This window comes from Geotrypetes seraphini, chromosome 11 (genome assembly GCF_902459505.1).
Source record: "Geotrypetes seraphini chromosome 11, aGeoSer1.1, whole genome shotgun sequence".
Lineage (NCBI taxonomy): Eukaryota > Metazoa > Chordata > Amphibia > Gymnophiona > Dermophiidae > Geotrypetes > Geotrypetes seraphini.
This window is the reverse complement of record NC_047094.1, coordinates 97,176,292-97,194,424: the sequence shown is the minus strand read 5'-3', so window position 1 is coordinate 97,194,424 and position 18,133 is coordinate 97,176,292. Positions and strand designations below refer to the sequence as shown.

Here is an 18,133-nt window from a genome sequence, read left to right as displayed (position 1 = left end):
CCTTTAGGATGTGTTGAGTCCTGAAGGGCAGGGAGTGTGATCTGCTGCTCCCATTTCCTATGGAATGCTGGTTCAGAAAAGTGCTAGAGTTGGCCAGCGTAGTACATAAATTGTAAGTTATCATCCAAAAGCTCACAGTGGTATACATATTTTCATCTTTAGGCTAGTTCATCTTTTATTTCTCCTTCTGCTCAAACAAGAAATGGAATAACAAAGCTCAATAACCAGGTAATAAAAATACGTTTATGTTTCTTGTCATCTTTCAACTGATCTTGTCTTTGTCTTTTTTGCTCATGCATTAGCGTAGTGGTTCTCAACCCTATCCTGGGGGACCCCCCAACCAGTCAGGTTTTCAGGATATTTCTAATGAATACGCATAAGACATATTTGCATGTCTGTCTCCTCCATTCTATGTAAATCTCTCTCATGCATATTCATTAGGAATATTCTGAAAACCCGACTAGTTGAGGGTCCCCAGGATAGAATTGAGAACCACTGCACTATAATATAAACACTTTTCTTTCCTTATAGCTATAAGAGGAGATGTTTATGTAAGCCACATTGGGAGCTCTGATATAACCCAATAGAGACCGGTTTACATCTGAAATGCAAAAGGAGATTACAATGAAACTTCATGCTTTGTCTCATATTACTTAAAAAAAAACAAACCCAAGGGAAACATACCATAATCTTGTTTTTTAAATACTTAGGCTGACCACCGTTACAAGAATTTTGCAAAACAAACACTGTGGACCTGATTCTATAAATGGTGTCTAACTCCCAGGTTAGTAGAGAGCGTGTGGGACAGTAGTTAGAACTACAGCCTCAGCACCCTGAGGTTGTGTGTTCAAATCCCATGCTGCTCCTTGTGACCCTGGGCAAGTCACCTAATCCTCCATTGCCCCAGGTCCCACCGGGACAGCCAGGGAAAAATACTTGAGTACCTGAATGTCAACCACTTAGGTATATAAATACAAAAATAAACCTATTTATTTATTTATTTTTAGCATTTATATACCATTTATATTTGGAGCGTTGTCAATCATCCACTAGGTACCATTTATAGAATCACACCTAGTGGTGCCTAAGCGTTCTTAGATGTCTGTAGGCGTTGAATCCTTAAGTGCACTGCCGTTGAGACCAGAGTTTTCATGGCCTAAATGAGTATGTCTAAGGTAGGTGCCTAAGTCAAACCACATCCAAAATCTGCCCCAAATCCACTCCTAACCATGTCTACTTTCTGGTAAGGTGGGTCTAGGGGGTCCGGATTTTATGAATGTAAAATCTAGCAATCCTAGTCATAAATAGAATATGGCCCTAAGTGTGAAAATGAGTGTGCAAGATTATAGAATTAAGGGGGTAAATATTTATAAATTATATAGAAACAGGGACAAAGTGTGAAATAATAAAATTTGCAGACAACGCCAAACTATTTAGTGGTGCTCGGACTAAAGAGGACTGCAAAGAATTACAAAGGGACCTGAACGAGCTAGGGGAGTGGGCAACAAGATGGCAGATGAAGTTCAATGTAGAGAAATGTAAAGTATTGCAGGTAGGAAGCAAAAACCCGAGGTATGATGGGAGGGATGTTATTGAGTGAGAGTACACAAGAAAGGGACTTGGGGGTAATAGTGAACAAGACAATGAAGCCGTCGGCACAGTGCGCAGTGGCCGCCTAGAGAGTGAATAGAATGCTAGGTATAATCAAAAAGGGTATTACAACCAGAACGAAAGAAGTTATCCTGCCGTTGTATCGGGCGATGGTGTGTCCGCATCTGGAATACTGCGTCCAATATTGATCGCCGTAGCTTAAGAAGGATATGGCGATACTCGAAAGGGTTCAGAGGAGAGCGACACGTTTGATAAAAGGTATGGAAAACCTTTCATACACTGAGAGACTGGAGAAACTTGGGCTCTTTTCCCTGGAGAAGAGGATAATTAGAGGGGATATGATAGAGACTTACAAGATCATGACGGGCATAGAGAGAGTAGAGAGGGACAGATTCTTCAAACTTTTGAAAACTACAAGAATGAGAGGGCATTCGGAAAAGTTGAAAGGGGACAGATTCAAAACCAATGCTAGGAAGTTTTTCTTCACCCAATGGGTGGTGGACACCTGGAATGCACTACCAGAGGGCGTGATAGGACAGAGTACGGTATTAGGGATCAAGAAGGGATTGGATAATTTTCTGAAGGAAAAGGGGATAGAGGGGTATAGATAGAGGACTACTACACAGGTCCTGGACCTGTTGGGCCGCCACGCGGGCGGACTACTGGGCACGATGGACCTCTGGTCTGACCCAGCGGAGGCACTTTTTATGTTCTTATGTTCTAAATGTGCAATTAATATGAAACCTTACCACACTTAGGACTCCTTTTATCAAGGCACGCGCTAACCCCCACGGCAGCCTAAAATCCTAATGCCTTGAGGCGTTAGGTACTAGCGTGTCAGGCGGTTTAACGCGCGGTATTCCGCATGTTAAACCGCTACTGTGCCTTTGTAAAAGGACCCCTTAGTACGTAGGGCTTATATTTAAGAAGTAATAAGTTGCCCCCGCTGAGTCAGACCAGAGGTCCATCCTGCTCAGCGTCCGCTCCCGCGGCGGCCCATCAGGCCTAGTGCCTGAACAGTGGTCCCTGATTAATTTTGTAACTTACCTCTAATCCCATCCCTATAATCTACCTTTACTCTTATCTGTACCCCTCAATCCCTTTGTCTTCCAAGTACCTATCCAAAGCTTCTTTGAACCCCTGTAGCGTGCTCCTGTTTATCACATCCTCTGGTAGCACATTCCATGTATCCACCACCCTCTGTGTGAAAAAGAACTTCCTGGCGTTTGTTCTAAACCTCTCCCCTTTCAATTTCTTTGAGTGCCCCCTTGTACTTATTGTTCCCCTTAATTTGAAAAATCTGTCCCTGTCTACTTTTTCTATGCCCTTCATGATCTTGAAGGTTTCTATCATGTCTCCTTGAGCTCATTTATTTATGTATTTTAAGTATTTATAAACCACTTATAACCTAAGTGGTTTACATTCAGGTACTCAAGCATTTTTCCTTATCTGTCCTGGTGGGCTCACACTCTACCTGATTCACATGTGGCAACTCTTGGTGAAAGGCGTTTTATCATTAGCGGGGATTATTGCATTTTAATGATTGGCTCTCTGAATAAGTAAATGTTAACCATGCTGAATATGTTGACATTTTAAGGGTCTTCTTGGAGTGTCCACATGTACTACAGCATGTCTCATACAGGGTGAAACATGGGCTTACGTAAGTACCATGCACACACTGAGGTGGGAGGGTTCCATGCTCCATACTTGAATGGTATTCTGAACAGCATAACAAAAGCAAAAAAAATTGACCCTAGGAAATCCACAGACCTCACAGATGCCAACTGATACCTCCGCCCTGACTGTTTAGTATAATACAACTAATTTGCTCTGTATTAATGAGTATATTGATATGTTTCCTCTTTCCTTGTAATTCAATTACCCTTGATTGTGCTTGATTCTCTCTCCTCAATTGTGGACTATTATCGTAGTACAAATTTATGTTATATTATGGGTGTTATTTCCTAATGGGATATTGTTATTTTCCTTATTAAAGGTATTTTCTTTGATGTTCAATAAAGACAAATAAATTAAAAAAAAGAAAAAAAAAAAAAAAAGGAAATCCACAGAGAAACCAAAAAACACTGTGGAGTGACGATGTTCCTGAAATGGTCTTTAGTGAGAATTTCAAAGTTCCAAAAGTACAATTAAGGGTTCCTTTTACGAAGGCGCGTTAGCAGTTTAATGCACGTAATAGCGCGCGCTAAACCGCCGGACGCACTAGCCGCTACCACCTCCTCTTGAGAAGGAGGTAGTTTTTCGGCCAGCGTGGGGGTTAGCGCACGATGAAAAGTCACGTGCGTTAAACCCGCTAGTGCGGCTTTGTAAAAAGAGCCCTAAGTAATCCACATAAAAATGAAGCCATCTACATAAAAACATAAAGGACCTAGTCGCTCGATTACTTAATTGTACTTTTGGAACTTTGGAAATTCTCACTAAAGTCCATTTCAGGAACATCGTCACTCCACAGTGTTTTTTGGTTTCTCTTGCTCATTCTGAACAGCATGAACATTTTCAGATACTAACTTTGTAACGGGGAGACAAGTTGCACATTTAGGGCCTGATTCTATAAATGGCGCCTAAATTGGTAGGTGCCTAGGAAAACGTCACCTACTGCCTGTCATTCATAGCTGGCGCCATTTATAGAATCACACCTGGTGGTTCCTAAATCGTTAGGCATCCCTAGGTGCCTGCAACTTAGGTGACGGTATATTAGGCCAGGGTTTTCTTGGCCTATAATACTGATGCTTAACTCATTCCATGCCCAATCTCCACCCTAAGCAATGCACAATATTTGGGTAGGCACAGGTAGGTCCCTCGGTGCCTACATCACATTTACTGAGATAGGCGTCTACCCGATAATTAACATTTTAATTGTTTTATTATTGGGGGTTTTTATGGTATCGTTCAATTAACAAAAACAAGAAACTGGATACAGATGTTCTGGAGATAATTTATTATGCACTGACATATAAAAACATGAAAATTCAATTAAAAAAGTACAATGATAAAAAATACAGTGGTAAAAATCCAACCAGACCCACTGTATTTTTTATCATTGTACTTTTTTTAATTGAATTTTTATATGTCGGTGTATAATAAATTATCTCCAGAACATCTGTATCCACAGTTTTTTGTTTTTGTTTTTATCAGTGGATTGTTTTCACTGTGGATCATTGGGTCTCCCCATTTTTCTTTATTGTTCAATTAACAGCACCGATTGGACCAATTAAAAAAATTAGACACCTAGATCGACTAGGCACACCAATTTAGGTGCCTAACTGTAGGTGTCTTTTATAGAATCAGGCCCTTTGGCTACATTAGAGAATGACATGGTGACGGAAATCATCATCGTTCCCATCTCTGCAGATAACCGTGGGAAACCATCCCCATGTCATTCTTTAAGGAGAGAGGGAAGAATCAGAATATGACTGGGCATAACCACTGACCCTCAAGCTTTGCATTGAAGAATGCTGGTGTAGAAGGACTGAGGATGAGATAGACACTAAAGAATGGCACCGGATGGTTAGAATATAAGACCATAAGCGTTGCCATACTGGGACAGACTAAAGGTACACCAAGCCCAGTATCCTGTTTCCAGCAGTGGCTAACCAAGGTCACAAGTACTTGGCAGAAACTCAAAGAGTAGCAACATTCCAGAGCCTAGATTGTGATGTCATAATGCCTCATTCCACCAATGCCTAAGAGCCAGCCTTATCAATGATGTCAAAATGGCTTCATTATCCTTCACTTGGCTTAAATAAGAATCAGAGCATGAATGGGCACAACCACTGCCCCTCAAGCTTTGCATTGAAGAAAGCTGGTGTAGAAGGACTGAGGATGAGAGAGACACTATGGAATGACATGGGACGGTGATAAATTCTGTCACCATATCATTCTCTAGGCTAAATATCCCATGAACATAACTGAGATAAGAAGAAATGGCTTTTTGCCTGCATGTGATAAAATATTGAATTCTCCATGGATGTACCAACTGGTTCTGATTTTCTACACTGTCATTTCATGTCCTACAGCACATAAATATGATATCACCCTCTTTCTCTCATTAGCAAATAGTATCATAATATTTATTCTAAATATATGCCCAGTGGGATTAGCAAGTGTTTGGTATCTTAGTGTACCCATATGGTGCTTTTCTTAGTCAGATATTAGCTAAGAAGAGTTACTGCTAAGAAGTTATTAGCTAAGAGTTACTGCTTATGTAAACTGTGGTTTATTTTACAGGGTGGAGTTAGAGCACCCCCTCCTGGATATTATGTTAAAGAGAATGGTCATCCTGTAAGTCTCTTTTTGCTCCCAAAAGTCTTTCTCTGTTAAAGGAGGGCTAAGGGTTAGCAATTATGTTGTAGATGAAATCAACCTTTTTTTGTAGAAAGGAGAAAGCTAAGCTTGTTAATCTTATGCAAACTGTAGAACAGATCTGATAGTGCAACAGAAAAATATCAAGGTATAGTAAGAAGTTGAAATATTGACGCAGCTAAAGAAGTTATTTAGCAATATAATAGATGGCAGATAAATACCATTTGGTTTCTCCACGCTGCCAAGTTACTTAATTGTTAAACTCTCCATTCTGCCAAGTTAGTCTAGCCCAGTGGTTCCCGACCCTGTCCTGGAGGACCACCAGCTAGTCGGGTTTTTGGGATAACCCTAATGAATATGCATGAGAGAGATTTGCATATAATGGAAGTGACAGGCATGCAAATCTGCCCCGTGCGTATCCTGAAAACCTGACTAGCTGGTGGTCCACCAGGACAGGGTTGGAAGCCACTAGTCTAGCCTACCTTCTAAGGATAAATCCCAAGTGGAAGATACAGAAGCTTGACTGTTTGACTCCTTAGTTCTATATTTAATGCAATATCTATACTTTGCCATTAGCTATGACCTAGATGTTAGAGCCTAGAATTATCTGAAGTTATGTTTTGAATGCAGAAGCCTTTGCTTTTTCTTTGCTGTGATTTTGAGCATTGAATAATAAACCAAAGTTTCAAAAGACACTTCTTTTCTAGAAGTTCCAGTTTCAGATGCCTTCATACAATGTTCTGTGTGTATAGCAATCAAAAAGCTTTTTAATAATGTTAAATACACGCACGGCTGAACAGGATACTTTTACTGTCTTATCTCTGATTTTTGACATTTTAAAAATAATTCTACAGTTAAGTTTTCGCAGAATTTATAATAAAGACCTACAATTATTGCCTGGTAATAACCATTAAGGGCGTGCTTTCAGTTGTAATGAAATGAAATCTCAATGAAATTTACAGTTTTTTTCCAATGTATTGTTTTAATGAAATGAAAGAAAGCCAAACAACATTTTGTTTCCATTGATTTCATTTTTTAAGAAATACTAGGTTGCCATCACACCACAAAAGCACTCCAAATGTCATCTTTTCCTTTGCTTCCCTGGCTTTTCTTAATCTATTGCATAGTCTTCAAGGAACTGGACTGATGCTCCAGGTCCCAGAGCTCTTCTGAGCTATGGTTGCACCCTGTACAACTCACCCATTGGTGCCCCTGGCCCTCATGCTCCATTAAGGAGAGGAGATAGTGGGCTGGGAGCAAATTTTGTGCCTCTTCCAACTGTCACTGTGGCCCAAATCAATGCTATCTTCATGCATGTTTATTATATTCTTGATGTGCTGCCTTTCTGGGGTTTACATATGCAGGTACTTTTTCTGTAACCCTAGTGGGTTCACTGTCTAAGCTTTGTTCCTGGAGCAATGAAGGGTTAAGGAGTTCCAGTGGAAATTGAACCCAGTTCCCCAGGCTCTCAGCCCACTATTTTAATCACTAGACTATTCCTCTACTCCAGCAGTCTCAAACTCAAACCTTTTGCAGGGCCACATTTTGGATTTGTAGGTACTTGGAGGGCCGCAGAAAAAATAGTTAATGTCTTATTAAAGAAATGACAACTTTGCATGAGGTAAAACTGAAAGCAGTGCAACATGCAGAAAGTGAAAAACTATCAACTGCAAGACACAAGGTACTATAAAGAATGATTATTTATGGAAAACTTATGCCTTAAGTGTCTGGTAGTCATGTCCACAACTGCCTTCAGCTCTCACCTCCAGCATGAGATGACGTACACACGCATAAGCTGCACTGCCTCCAAGGGTCACCTTACATTCTGGAACGTTGCCCGCCTCACTGCTGTAACCTCACGCAAGCGATTTCCTGCGTCTGCACACGATTGTGAGGTGGAGTGCAGAAGACAATCTCAGGCTGTGAGTTTGAGACCACTGCTCTACTCTGATGGAAGAAATTAGCTGTACTGTTGACTTTGGTGTTCTGGTGAGGGCTCAGGTGCCTTTTATTTTCATTTACTGTGGTGAGATGGACCTGACAGTTCTAAAATTTGGATTTTGTGTTTCTTTTTTTACGAATGGCATTTGTTTTATTATTTCTTATTTTTTAATGGATGTAAGAAATAAAAGAAAGACAAAATATGGTGACATTTTAAGAAATGCCTCTGCATGCCTTTAATGACCATGCAGTTCAGGTCATTTGCCCTAAATATGTCTTTTTTCTAACTTATCAGATTTCAATATATTCCCGAAATAGCCAATTCAGAAAAAAATCATTAGATATATTTCTAGAAAGAGTTGGAGAGTCGATAGATCAAGTAAGTTAAAAAAACATAAAATAAATAAATCTGTTTATTAAGTATTTTTTATGCAGATTCTAAACATTGCCTAAGTGTTTCTGGTGGGCCAGGAGACTCGACCAATTTCTCGTTGCACTGATTTGATGTTTTTTCCTAAACTAATGAGGAATTTAAATGCAAATACAATTGAAATGCTGAAGGTCCCATTGGTGGGAGTTCTTTGGGGGAGCCTGATTAAGGGGGATGGTCACAAAGGAGAAAATTCTATAAAAGGTGCTTAAAGATAGGTAGCTAAATAGATGCCTAAAATTAGGTGCCTAACTTAGGCCCTCTTTTAACACAAGCAATTATCACAGTGGGCCGTAGTAATCACTCCAACGCCCATAGGGATTCAGTGGGTGTGGCAGCTGCTACCGTACTTTTGTTAAAAAAAAAAAAAAAAGGGGGGGGTTAATTTACAAATTGGCTTCAATTATGAGCTTTAACAAGTTCATAATTGAAAAAATAAAGTAAAATTGGGTGATAGGCGCCTCTCTTAAGCGCCATTCTACAAAATGTAGGCGCCTAACTCCAAAGTAGGCATTTTTAGGGGTGGAGAAGGACTTAGATGCCACTAGACCTGATTCTCTAAAGCAGTGTTTCCCAAACCTGTCCTGGAGGACAATCAGCCAGTCGGGTTTTAGGGATAACCCTAATGAATATGCATGAAAGAGATTTGCATATAATGGAGGTGACAGGCATGCAAATCTGCTCCATGCATATTTATTAGGGCTTACCTGAAAACCTTACTGGCTGGTAGTCCTCCAGGGCAGGGTTGGGAACCACTGCTTTAAAAGATTCAGGCATGATTCTGTAATAGGCACCTAAGTGTGTCTTTTTAGACACTATTTACAAAATTTCCTACAAAGTGCTTATCCCCCCCACCCCAAAAAAAACCCTTGTTTGTTTTAGCTCCCACATATATAATTGAGCTTTTCTCTTTTGCAACCAACAGACATAAGAGAAACTCACATCTGAATTTTGTTTTTCCGCCTATTAGAGGATGTAAACTTAATAAACATCCTCAAAATCTTTTTTCATATCAAGCAGCGTTATGGGGTAAAGATTTAGAACAATTGCTTTTGCTTACTGACACTTATGGGGAATTTAGGAGACATCTAAAAACATATCTGTTTTCAAAGTATTTATATAAGTCAATAATTGGCTTAACTGAATAGATTCCCTAGGGAGAGTGTTAGAACTTGAAAAAATAAAACAATAATACAATCTATAAAGAACGTGGAATTAATAAATTTATTTATGTAGGCCTCAGTATGAGCTCTTGAAATGCCAACAGAGAATGTTGAGCTCAGGCCGTGACTCATGGATGACCAGCATCAGGCCCTTAATGTGAAAACCACGCTAGAAATAAAGTGCAAGACAAAAATCAAGTTAGACAGTCATCCCTGGGGAATAAACTTTAACTTGGGAGTCTTTACATAGTTTAAGTTAAAGTTTATTCCCCAGGGATGACTGTCTAAGTTGATTTTTGTCTTGCACTTTATTTCTAGCGTGGTTTTCACATTAAGGGCCTGATGCTGGTCATCCATGAGTCACGGCCTGAGCTCAACATTCTCTGTTGGCATTTCAAGAGCTCATACTGAGGCCTACACAAATAAATTTATTAATTCCACGTTCTTTATAGATTGTATTATTGTTTTATTTTTTCAAGTTCTAACACTCTCCCTAGGGAATCTATTCAGTTAAGCCAATTATTGACTTATATATATTTTGGACTTATTGGCAACTGTCAAGTCCTGAGGGTTAGTTTTTCTTGTTCTTATATCGGTTCAAAGTATTTAGGCAGCTAATTCTTAAAAATTTTATTATGCACTATTTTGATCATTTTAGTGTCTCTAATTATTGGCTTTTAACTTTTTCAGTTCTATTCAACTTCTTTTATTGTTTTTTTTAACTATTGTAAACCGCATAAAACTTTAAGGCCTTGCAGTATATAAACGGATTATTATTATTACTAGTATTTTAGCCCGTTACATTAATTGGTGCTAGAAGTCTGGTCAGCTCTCGTAGTTCCTTGCCGGCGCCCCCCCCTTCCCTTTCCGCGGTCCCGACTCCAAACCTGCTGACTCGAGCTGCATCTGCAGCACTGTACACATGCTGCTTCGGGGCTTTCTACGGCCCCGAAGCAGCATGTACAGAGTGATGCAGATGCTGCTGGAGTCGGCAGGTTTGGAGTCGGGACCGCGGGAAGGGAAGGGGGGGGGGGCAAGGCGAAGAACTTACTTTTACCAGAGCAGGGAGTCCAGCGCTGGCGGCCAGTTCTGCCGGCGAGTGTAGTTAGGTGCTGTAAGGTTGGGGACCCACGCATGTGCACTCCTGCTACCACGGACCTACATCTCACAGAACAGGGAAAATAGAACACGCAGGTAGGAGTGCACATGCGCAGCTAGGGTTTTATTATATAGAATTATTAAAACTCATAGTCTATTTATGCAGTGGCGTACCTAGGGTATGTGGCACCCGGGGCCCATCATTTTTTAACACCCCCCATGTAAAAAAATATTTTTTGTAATAACTATGAAAAATAAATGGTCATAATAGAAACAGGCACTGAAAATTTTCTTTTATTGAACCTCATATATGTAACCATTATTCCAAGCATAACATAAATTATGTCTGAATTGTCATGACATCAGAAGTACATATGGAGTAGTTGCAAGTGATGCTTGGGACAGTTCTGATTGTGTTAGTTCAGTTTTATGTGTTTTTTGAATAGAAGGGTTTTTATTTCTTTTTTGAAGGTTTTGTAGTTTGTGGTCGAGGTCAATAGGTTGTAGAGTTGGGGGGTCAAGTGTTAGGAGGTTGTCAAACAGTTTTTTTCTTTTGACGATTTTGGTTGGAGGGTGTGTAAATGGTGCGTGAGTTCTCCTATGTCTAGTTGAGGTGGATTTAATTATTTAGCTGAAGAAATTAGTTACACCCCCCATTCCACACACATAAATTCTCTTCCATTTTTGTTCCCATTCTAAAAAACACTGATAAGTTCCCAGAAAAAAAATACATTAAAATAAGAAGTGAAAACAAAGGCCCCTACAGATGAGAACATAATATAAGAATAGCCTAACTGGGTCAGACCAATGGTCCATCATGCCCAGTAGCCTATTCTCATGGTAACCAATCCAGGTCACTAGAACCTGGTCAAAACCCAAAGAGTAGCAACATTCCATGCTACCGATCCAGGGCAAGCAGACACTTCCCCCATGTCTTAATAACAGACTATGGACTTTTCCTCCAGGAATTTGTCCAAACCTTTCTTAAAATCAGCAACGCTATCTGCTTTTACCATAACTTCTGGTCACTTCATTTTTAAGCTTAGATCTTTCCTTCCAAACAGAGACTTGCTAGATGTCAAATACAGAAAGAACAAGGTAACTTCACAAGGACTTAGCTGTGCAGGAAATGTGAATCTCCTCATACACCCACCATATAGTGCAAAAATGTGCAAAGGTCTGGTTTTTTCTTTCGATCACTACATAGCCTAATGCCACACAAGCAGCGCTGTTACAAACATATTCTGAAGGTCAATGGTAAGGTTAACAAAGTTTCCTTCCTTGGACCAGAAGGAGATACTGACAAACCACTGGAAGAGATCCCAAAACAACTACCCAGGCACAACACCCAAAGACCCACTCAGTGTGTGAACCAGTTGAGTGGAGTGGACTAACTGGGGGGTGGAAATGGGCCTGGAGTTTGCTCAGCAGAATTTTCCAAATCACCTCTTCCTCTCAACACATTGACACGCTGCCACCACCACCACCATTAGGAACACCTAACCGGGTAGGCCAGCAATGCTTATAAACTTTATAAAACACATTATTATATTTTCTTATAAAGCACATATTTTAACTGAACTCTCTGACATCCTCAGCCTTGCCATTCACAAAAATAGAAGGAAGAAAAGTTCCCGTTTCCTGCTGTCTCATGTCCCCGGCCTATACAATATTTTTCTTCTGCAGACCCTTCAAAAGTCTGACCAAATCCTTGTTTCACTTGCATTATAAAGTACTGAGGATGCCATCTCTCCCCAATCCCAGGTTCTAAAGTCTAAGACAGTAGCGCAAACTAGTGCTGCCCGATTCAAGAGAAAAAAAAAAATTTTGATTCGATTCAGCCTATTGAATTGGTTTTTTGATTCAACTTTCCTGCCCAATTGGGTATTTTGTTGTTTTTTTTTTTTTCAAACATCCTGGTGGGTTTATTTTATAGCTTTTTCACCCCCCTTTGGCTTCTCCTAACCACACTGGCGCTGTGTTGTAAGTAAAATAAAGAAACAAAAAGGACTTTTCCTCTCTCTGTTAAATCCTAGCTCACGTTTGCGGTCTAACACCAGCTCTGACGTCAGAGGAGGGGCGGGACCGCAGCGGAGGAAGCAGTGCCGAAGCAGCGCAGGGATCGCTGGCATCGCGATCCCGCTGCAGGCTGCTTCATAGGTGGTGCGGAGAGGCCAGGGGGGTGAGCGGTCCTTTGGGGGGGGGACTGAACGCCCAGGCCGGGAACACCCCCTCAGGCTTGCATCCAGGATGGACTGCCCCCCCGCTCCCCCCTTGGTACGCTACTGTATTTATGAATAATATATACTTTTTACTTTTTCTTTAGTAAATCAAAAATTTAGAGTGAATACAAACTAATATAAGCATGCACGTGAGCTTCTTAGAACAATAGTGATATGAGAGAAAAAATTACTCCTGAGATCCAGACAGCAAGACTACATGGAACAGCATAGAACATGTAGGCTTAATGCAGCCTATCATGCTCTCTTTACTCTGGCCAAAGGAAAAAAAAATTTCTTCCCCTTAAATAGCCCTTTTTCTTCACATTGCTTCCATTCAATGAACTTATCTGTTTACTTTTAGGGTGTCAACCCTGGCTATTTGTTACCCTGTTACCATGGTATTCCAGCTTTGTCCCCTCTCTTAACCTTTAGTCAAATCTGCTAAGATCTGTGTACCATTCATAAATCTGGTCGGTCTAGTCCTCATACATTCCACAAACCTGTGTTTCTCCTTTTAAATTCCTTCAAATTTATGATAGCATTATTATAACTCATTCACTGTTCAGGGGTGCCTTGATTGGGGGGTCCTTGAGATGAGGGTCTTTTTTATATATCAGGTATTGAAAACTTCAGAATTAACAAGTTGCTTTGCATTTGCATTGTAACTCCTTCATTTTCAAATGTAAATACAATTTCCAAGTGTAGCAGATTACAGAGATAATGTTTTTATTGCGATGTGGCAAACTTAGAATGACTTTTGGACATGTTTTATACGTCGAAATATGTGAAAACCCGTGTGGATTTTGAGTAAAATCCCATTTACTAAATAAATTAGCCTCTGGGAATTTCAGAAAATTTAAAAATAGTGCAGTGAGCAAAAGAAGCTTCGTTCCCTTAGCTGATTTTAATGACAAATACATTTAATACTGGTAGAATAAACTCCCATTCTCCATTCAGTGGTGTTAGAAAAGGTTCAAGGAAGAGCAACCAAGATGGTAAAGGGGATGGAATTCCTCTCGGATGAGGAAAGAATAAAACGATTAGGGCTCTTCAGCTTGGAAAAGAGACACCCGAGGGGAGATATGATTGAAGTCTACATAATCCTGAGTGGAGTAGAACGGGTACAGGTGGATCAATTTTTCACTCTGTCAAAAATTACAAAAATACAAACTAAAATGATTCAATGGAAAAAGACCAGCATAATTACTGTGATTCATATTTAATTACAGTAGAAAGGGTGGTGGGGGGAGGATTTTATATACCACCTTTCTGTGGCTACAATCAAAGTGGCTTGCATATTATATATGGGTACCTATTTTATACCTGGGGTAATAGTGGGTTAGGTAAACCGTGCTGGGAATTAAACCCAGAGTCCCAGACTCTGAGGCTACAGCTTTAAGGCTACTCTTCCACAGAACTGTTACACTCCCTTCTACACTTACTAACATTGGTATTAGAAGTTAGTTTGTGACTGTTATTATTATAAAAGGTTTCAAATCTCAGCCACCCTGACAAAATGGCTGCCAACCCGGAAGCAATCATTATTCAACACAATATATAGGTAAGTGATGGAAATGTGAAGAAAATATTTTTAAATAAAAAGTTTGGTGACATGTAAATTCATAAATCATAAATTGCTTCCCATGGATTCTTCATGAATTCACAGTAGATTAGCATTACATTTTATAAAAAATCACAAACTAGAACCGTGAACACTAAAAACTGCCAAACCAACTAGGCTCCAGCTCAGACTTGAGAATGTATTTTCTGGCAAAGTCTGACCCCATCAATTAAATGTTATGATTCAGGCTATTCCATTGATCAATGTATTTCTCCTTGCTTTCTTGTTGTATGTGATGAACCTTTGAGTCCACCAGACTAGAGCTGAGCTCATGAAATTTCATATTGATACCTGAACTCTGAGCTAATGATTCTCATTTCTTCCAGAAAGTCCACAGCTTCAATATGCTGGAACACAACGTAGACACTGATACAATACAGATCTACTGCTATGAGGGGAATCTTAAAAAGGTGGGGTCCTTGGACACCCTGTCCTTTACCAACAGTGACACTGACTTGGATTTTGTTGCTGAATTGGACTCAAAGTTTTTCAATCTTGAAGAGATCTGTCAGAAATGAATTGATTCCTTGGTGGTTTTTGTGCTCACCTCCTTTCAGTGCAAAGAAGTTGCAGCCGAAGGAATCCCTTATACAAGTAAACAATACAGTACTTGTAGCACATTCAGAAAAGAAGAGAAAAGCTTCATAACTGTGTTATGAACATGCAAAGCACTTCTATTCACCATGTGATGGACATGGTACAGATTACTGTAATAAATTCAGAACATGATTCTATAAAGACCACCTAGGCTTAATCAGTATCTATATTGGCACTCAACACCTCACAGTCAACTTTAATTGGACTTAATTGAAAGTTAAGTGCCTAACTTGAAAACGCAATTCTATAAAAAGTAGATGCCTAGCCCAAAAGCACCTACCCTAAAAGTAGACGCGGTTAGGAGCAGATCATGGGCATGTTCTGGAGTTAGGCACCTCTCTGTGAATCAGGTACCCTTAGGCTCTGATATCGGTGCCCAACTTTAGGTATAGAAAACCCTAGCATAAATTGAGGATGCTTACATTAGGATACTGAATGTCGCCTAAACACGCTTAGGTGATGCTAAGCATGATTCTATAATGGGTGCCTAAGTTTTATAGAATTGGGCCTGCGTTTTGTAAACAGCGCCTAAATTGGGCAGCATCTAGAAAGATGGCACCAGCTGCATGTCAATCACATTTAGGCACCATTAACAGAATTACAGCTATTGGCACCTAAGAAAAAAAACTTAGGCGCAAGTAATGTAGGCCGGGATTATAAAAGCCTACTTTCCGGTGCCTATGTTTTTGGAGAATCACACATAGTGGTGCCTACTGACACCTAAGGTCTTCTCTGTCCCTAACCACACCTACCTTAGGCTCCACTGGCCACCATGTTGTAGGTTCGATTCCAGTGCCTATCCCAGTAGGTACATAGTGGTGCCTACTTTTATAAATTGGATCTTTAATCAGTTTTAAATGGCTCGGTCAATTACTGTGCTGATTAAAGCCAATTAAAGCAATTAAGTTAGGCACTGGTAGGCATGATCTAGGCACCTAACTTACGGCATCATTTACAGAATATGGCTATCACTGCCTATAATAGCTCTTAACTTTTGGCGGGCTTTATAGAATTAGGGCCTCAGTGTCCATTGTGCCTTTAGTGTAGGGTTACCACATTTGGAGACTCACAAACCCGGACTAATCCATCCCTGTCTTGTTCTGCCTCCAGCCTCCTCCAGTTCTGCCTTAAGTCCCGCCCCAGCCCTGCCTCCTCAAAGCCTCGCCTTCTTCCCCAAAGAGCCCTGGCCCCGTCTGAAGATCTTCGAGCATGTGCGGATGTGTGCGATGCCATCCGCGCATGTTCAGAGGCCCTCCAGATGTGGCTGGAGCTTGTCGAGGCTTTCCAAAACCCAGACAAACTGTTGGCTTTTGGGAAAGTCCGTCCAGGAACCCGGGCAGTCCTCGAAAAAGAGGACATGTCTGAGTTTTCCCAGATGTCTGGTAACCCTACTTTAGTGAGGCTCTTTAGTGGATTGCTAGAGCCTTCTTTTCTAGAGATTTGTCAAAGGCATGAAGGCCAGTTACTCCTCTAGAAAATATTTTTGCATTATATGTTAGTGCTACCCACCATAGAAGAAGGCACCTCATTTTAACTTGAAGGGATAGAAGGGCAACAGTTCTTTCTGCAGGTTTTCAATCTCTTATTTTTCAAGGCCTTCTGTTCTTGCTTTGTCTATGCCAAAATAATTTTGATAAACAGCACTGCATGCATTTTTGCACAAAACCTGGAGTTTGTTTTTTGCTTTATGTTTTCTTTAATTAAATATGAGTACGTTAGGGAGAGATTATTTTTCAGAAAATATTTGTAGAGTTTGGGGTTTTATTTGCAATATCTTAGGCCCCAGATCTTTTAAATATCCTAATGGTGCTTTATTTTAAAAGTGTTATTTGAGTTTTATATGCCCATAAATTGGCATTATGACATAAAAATCTAAATCCCATAAAATAAATCAGTATAATAAAAATAAAAGACCAAGGGCTCCTTTTAGTAAGGTGCGCTAAGCATTTTAGCGTGCTGTGGAAACACGGGGTGCAAGGGGAGGTCCACCGATGGATCAAAAACTGGCTGACAGACAGGAAACAGAGGGTTGGAGTAAAGGGCCATTACTCAGACTGGCATTGGGTCACGAGCGGAGTTTCGCAGGGGTCGGTGCTGGGACCGCTCCTGTTCAATATATTTATTAATGACCTGGAGGCGGGAACAAATTGCGAAGTTATTAAATTTGCGGATGACACCAAACTCTACCGCAGGGTTGAAAACATGGAAGACTGCGAAGATCTCCAAAGGGACCTAACGACGCTAGAAGAATGGGCCAAAAAATGGCAAATGAACTTTAACGTAGGGAAATGCAAGGTCATGCATGTAGGGAAAAAGAACCCAATGTTCAGCTACAAAATGGGAGGATCACTGCTAGGGGTAAGTAACCTTGAAAGAGACCTGGGAGTGATGGTAGACACATCTTTGAAGGCGTCGGCACAGTGCGCCACAGCCTCAAGAAAAGCAAACAAAATGTTGGGTATCATTAAGAAGGGTATCACGACCAGGACAAAGGAGGTCATCCTGCCACTGTATCATGCAATGGTGCGACCGCATCTGGAGTACTGTGTCCAGTACTGGTCGCCGTACCTCAAGAAAGACATGGCGGTACTTGAGGGAGTCCAGAGAAGAACAACTAAACTGATAAGGGGTATGGAAAACCTCTCATATACTGACAGACTGAAAAAGCTGGGGCTGTTCTCCCTGGAAAAGCGGAGACTTAGAGGAGACATGATAGAAACCTTCAAGATCCTGAAGGGTATAGAAAATGTAGACAGGGACAGATTTTTCAGATTATGGGGAACCACAAATACAAGAGGGCACTCAGAGAAATTAAAAGGGGACAGGTTTAAAACAAATGCCAGAAAGTTCTTTTTCACCCAAAGGGTGGTGGACACATGGAACGCGCTTCCGGAGGCTGTGATAGGCCGGAGCACGTTGCAAGGCTTCAAAGAAGGTTTGGATAGGTTCCTAGAGGATAAAGGAATTGAGGGGTACAGATAGAAGTAGCGGTAGGTTATAGGGATAGTCTGGGACCATTGCTCAGGCAATGGGCCTGATGGGCCGCCGCGGGAGCGGACCGCTGGGCGAGATGGACCTCTGGTCTGCCTCAGCAGAGGCAACTTCTTATGTTCTTATGTTCACTAACCAG

General features: G+C 40.7%; 1 protein-coding gene across 1 annotated transcript in view; it reads left to right on the top strand.

Moving 5' to 3' along the window:
- The window catches only part of CDH26 (cadherin 26), an 85,374-nt gene extending 70,450 nt beyond the window's left edge, over window positions 1–14,924 (top strand). The window contains exons 13-16 of the mRNA XM_033962608.1: window positions 163–228; window positions 5,857–5,910; window positions 8,168–8,251; window positions 14,733–14,924. Coding sequence (XP_033818499.1) covers window positions 163–228; window positions 5,857–5,910; window positions 8,168–8,251; window positions 14,733–14,924 — 396 coding nt within the window. The remainder of the gene's footprint in view (window positions 1–162; window positions 229–5,856; window positions 5,911–8,167; window positions 8,252–14,732) is intronic.
- The last annotated feature ends 3,209 nt before the right edge of the window (window positions 14,925–18,133 follow it).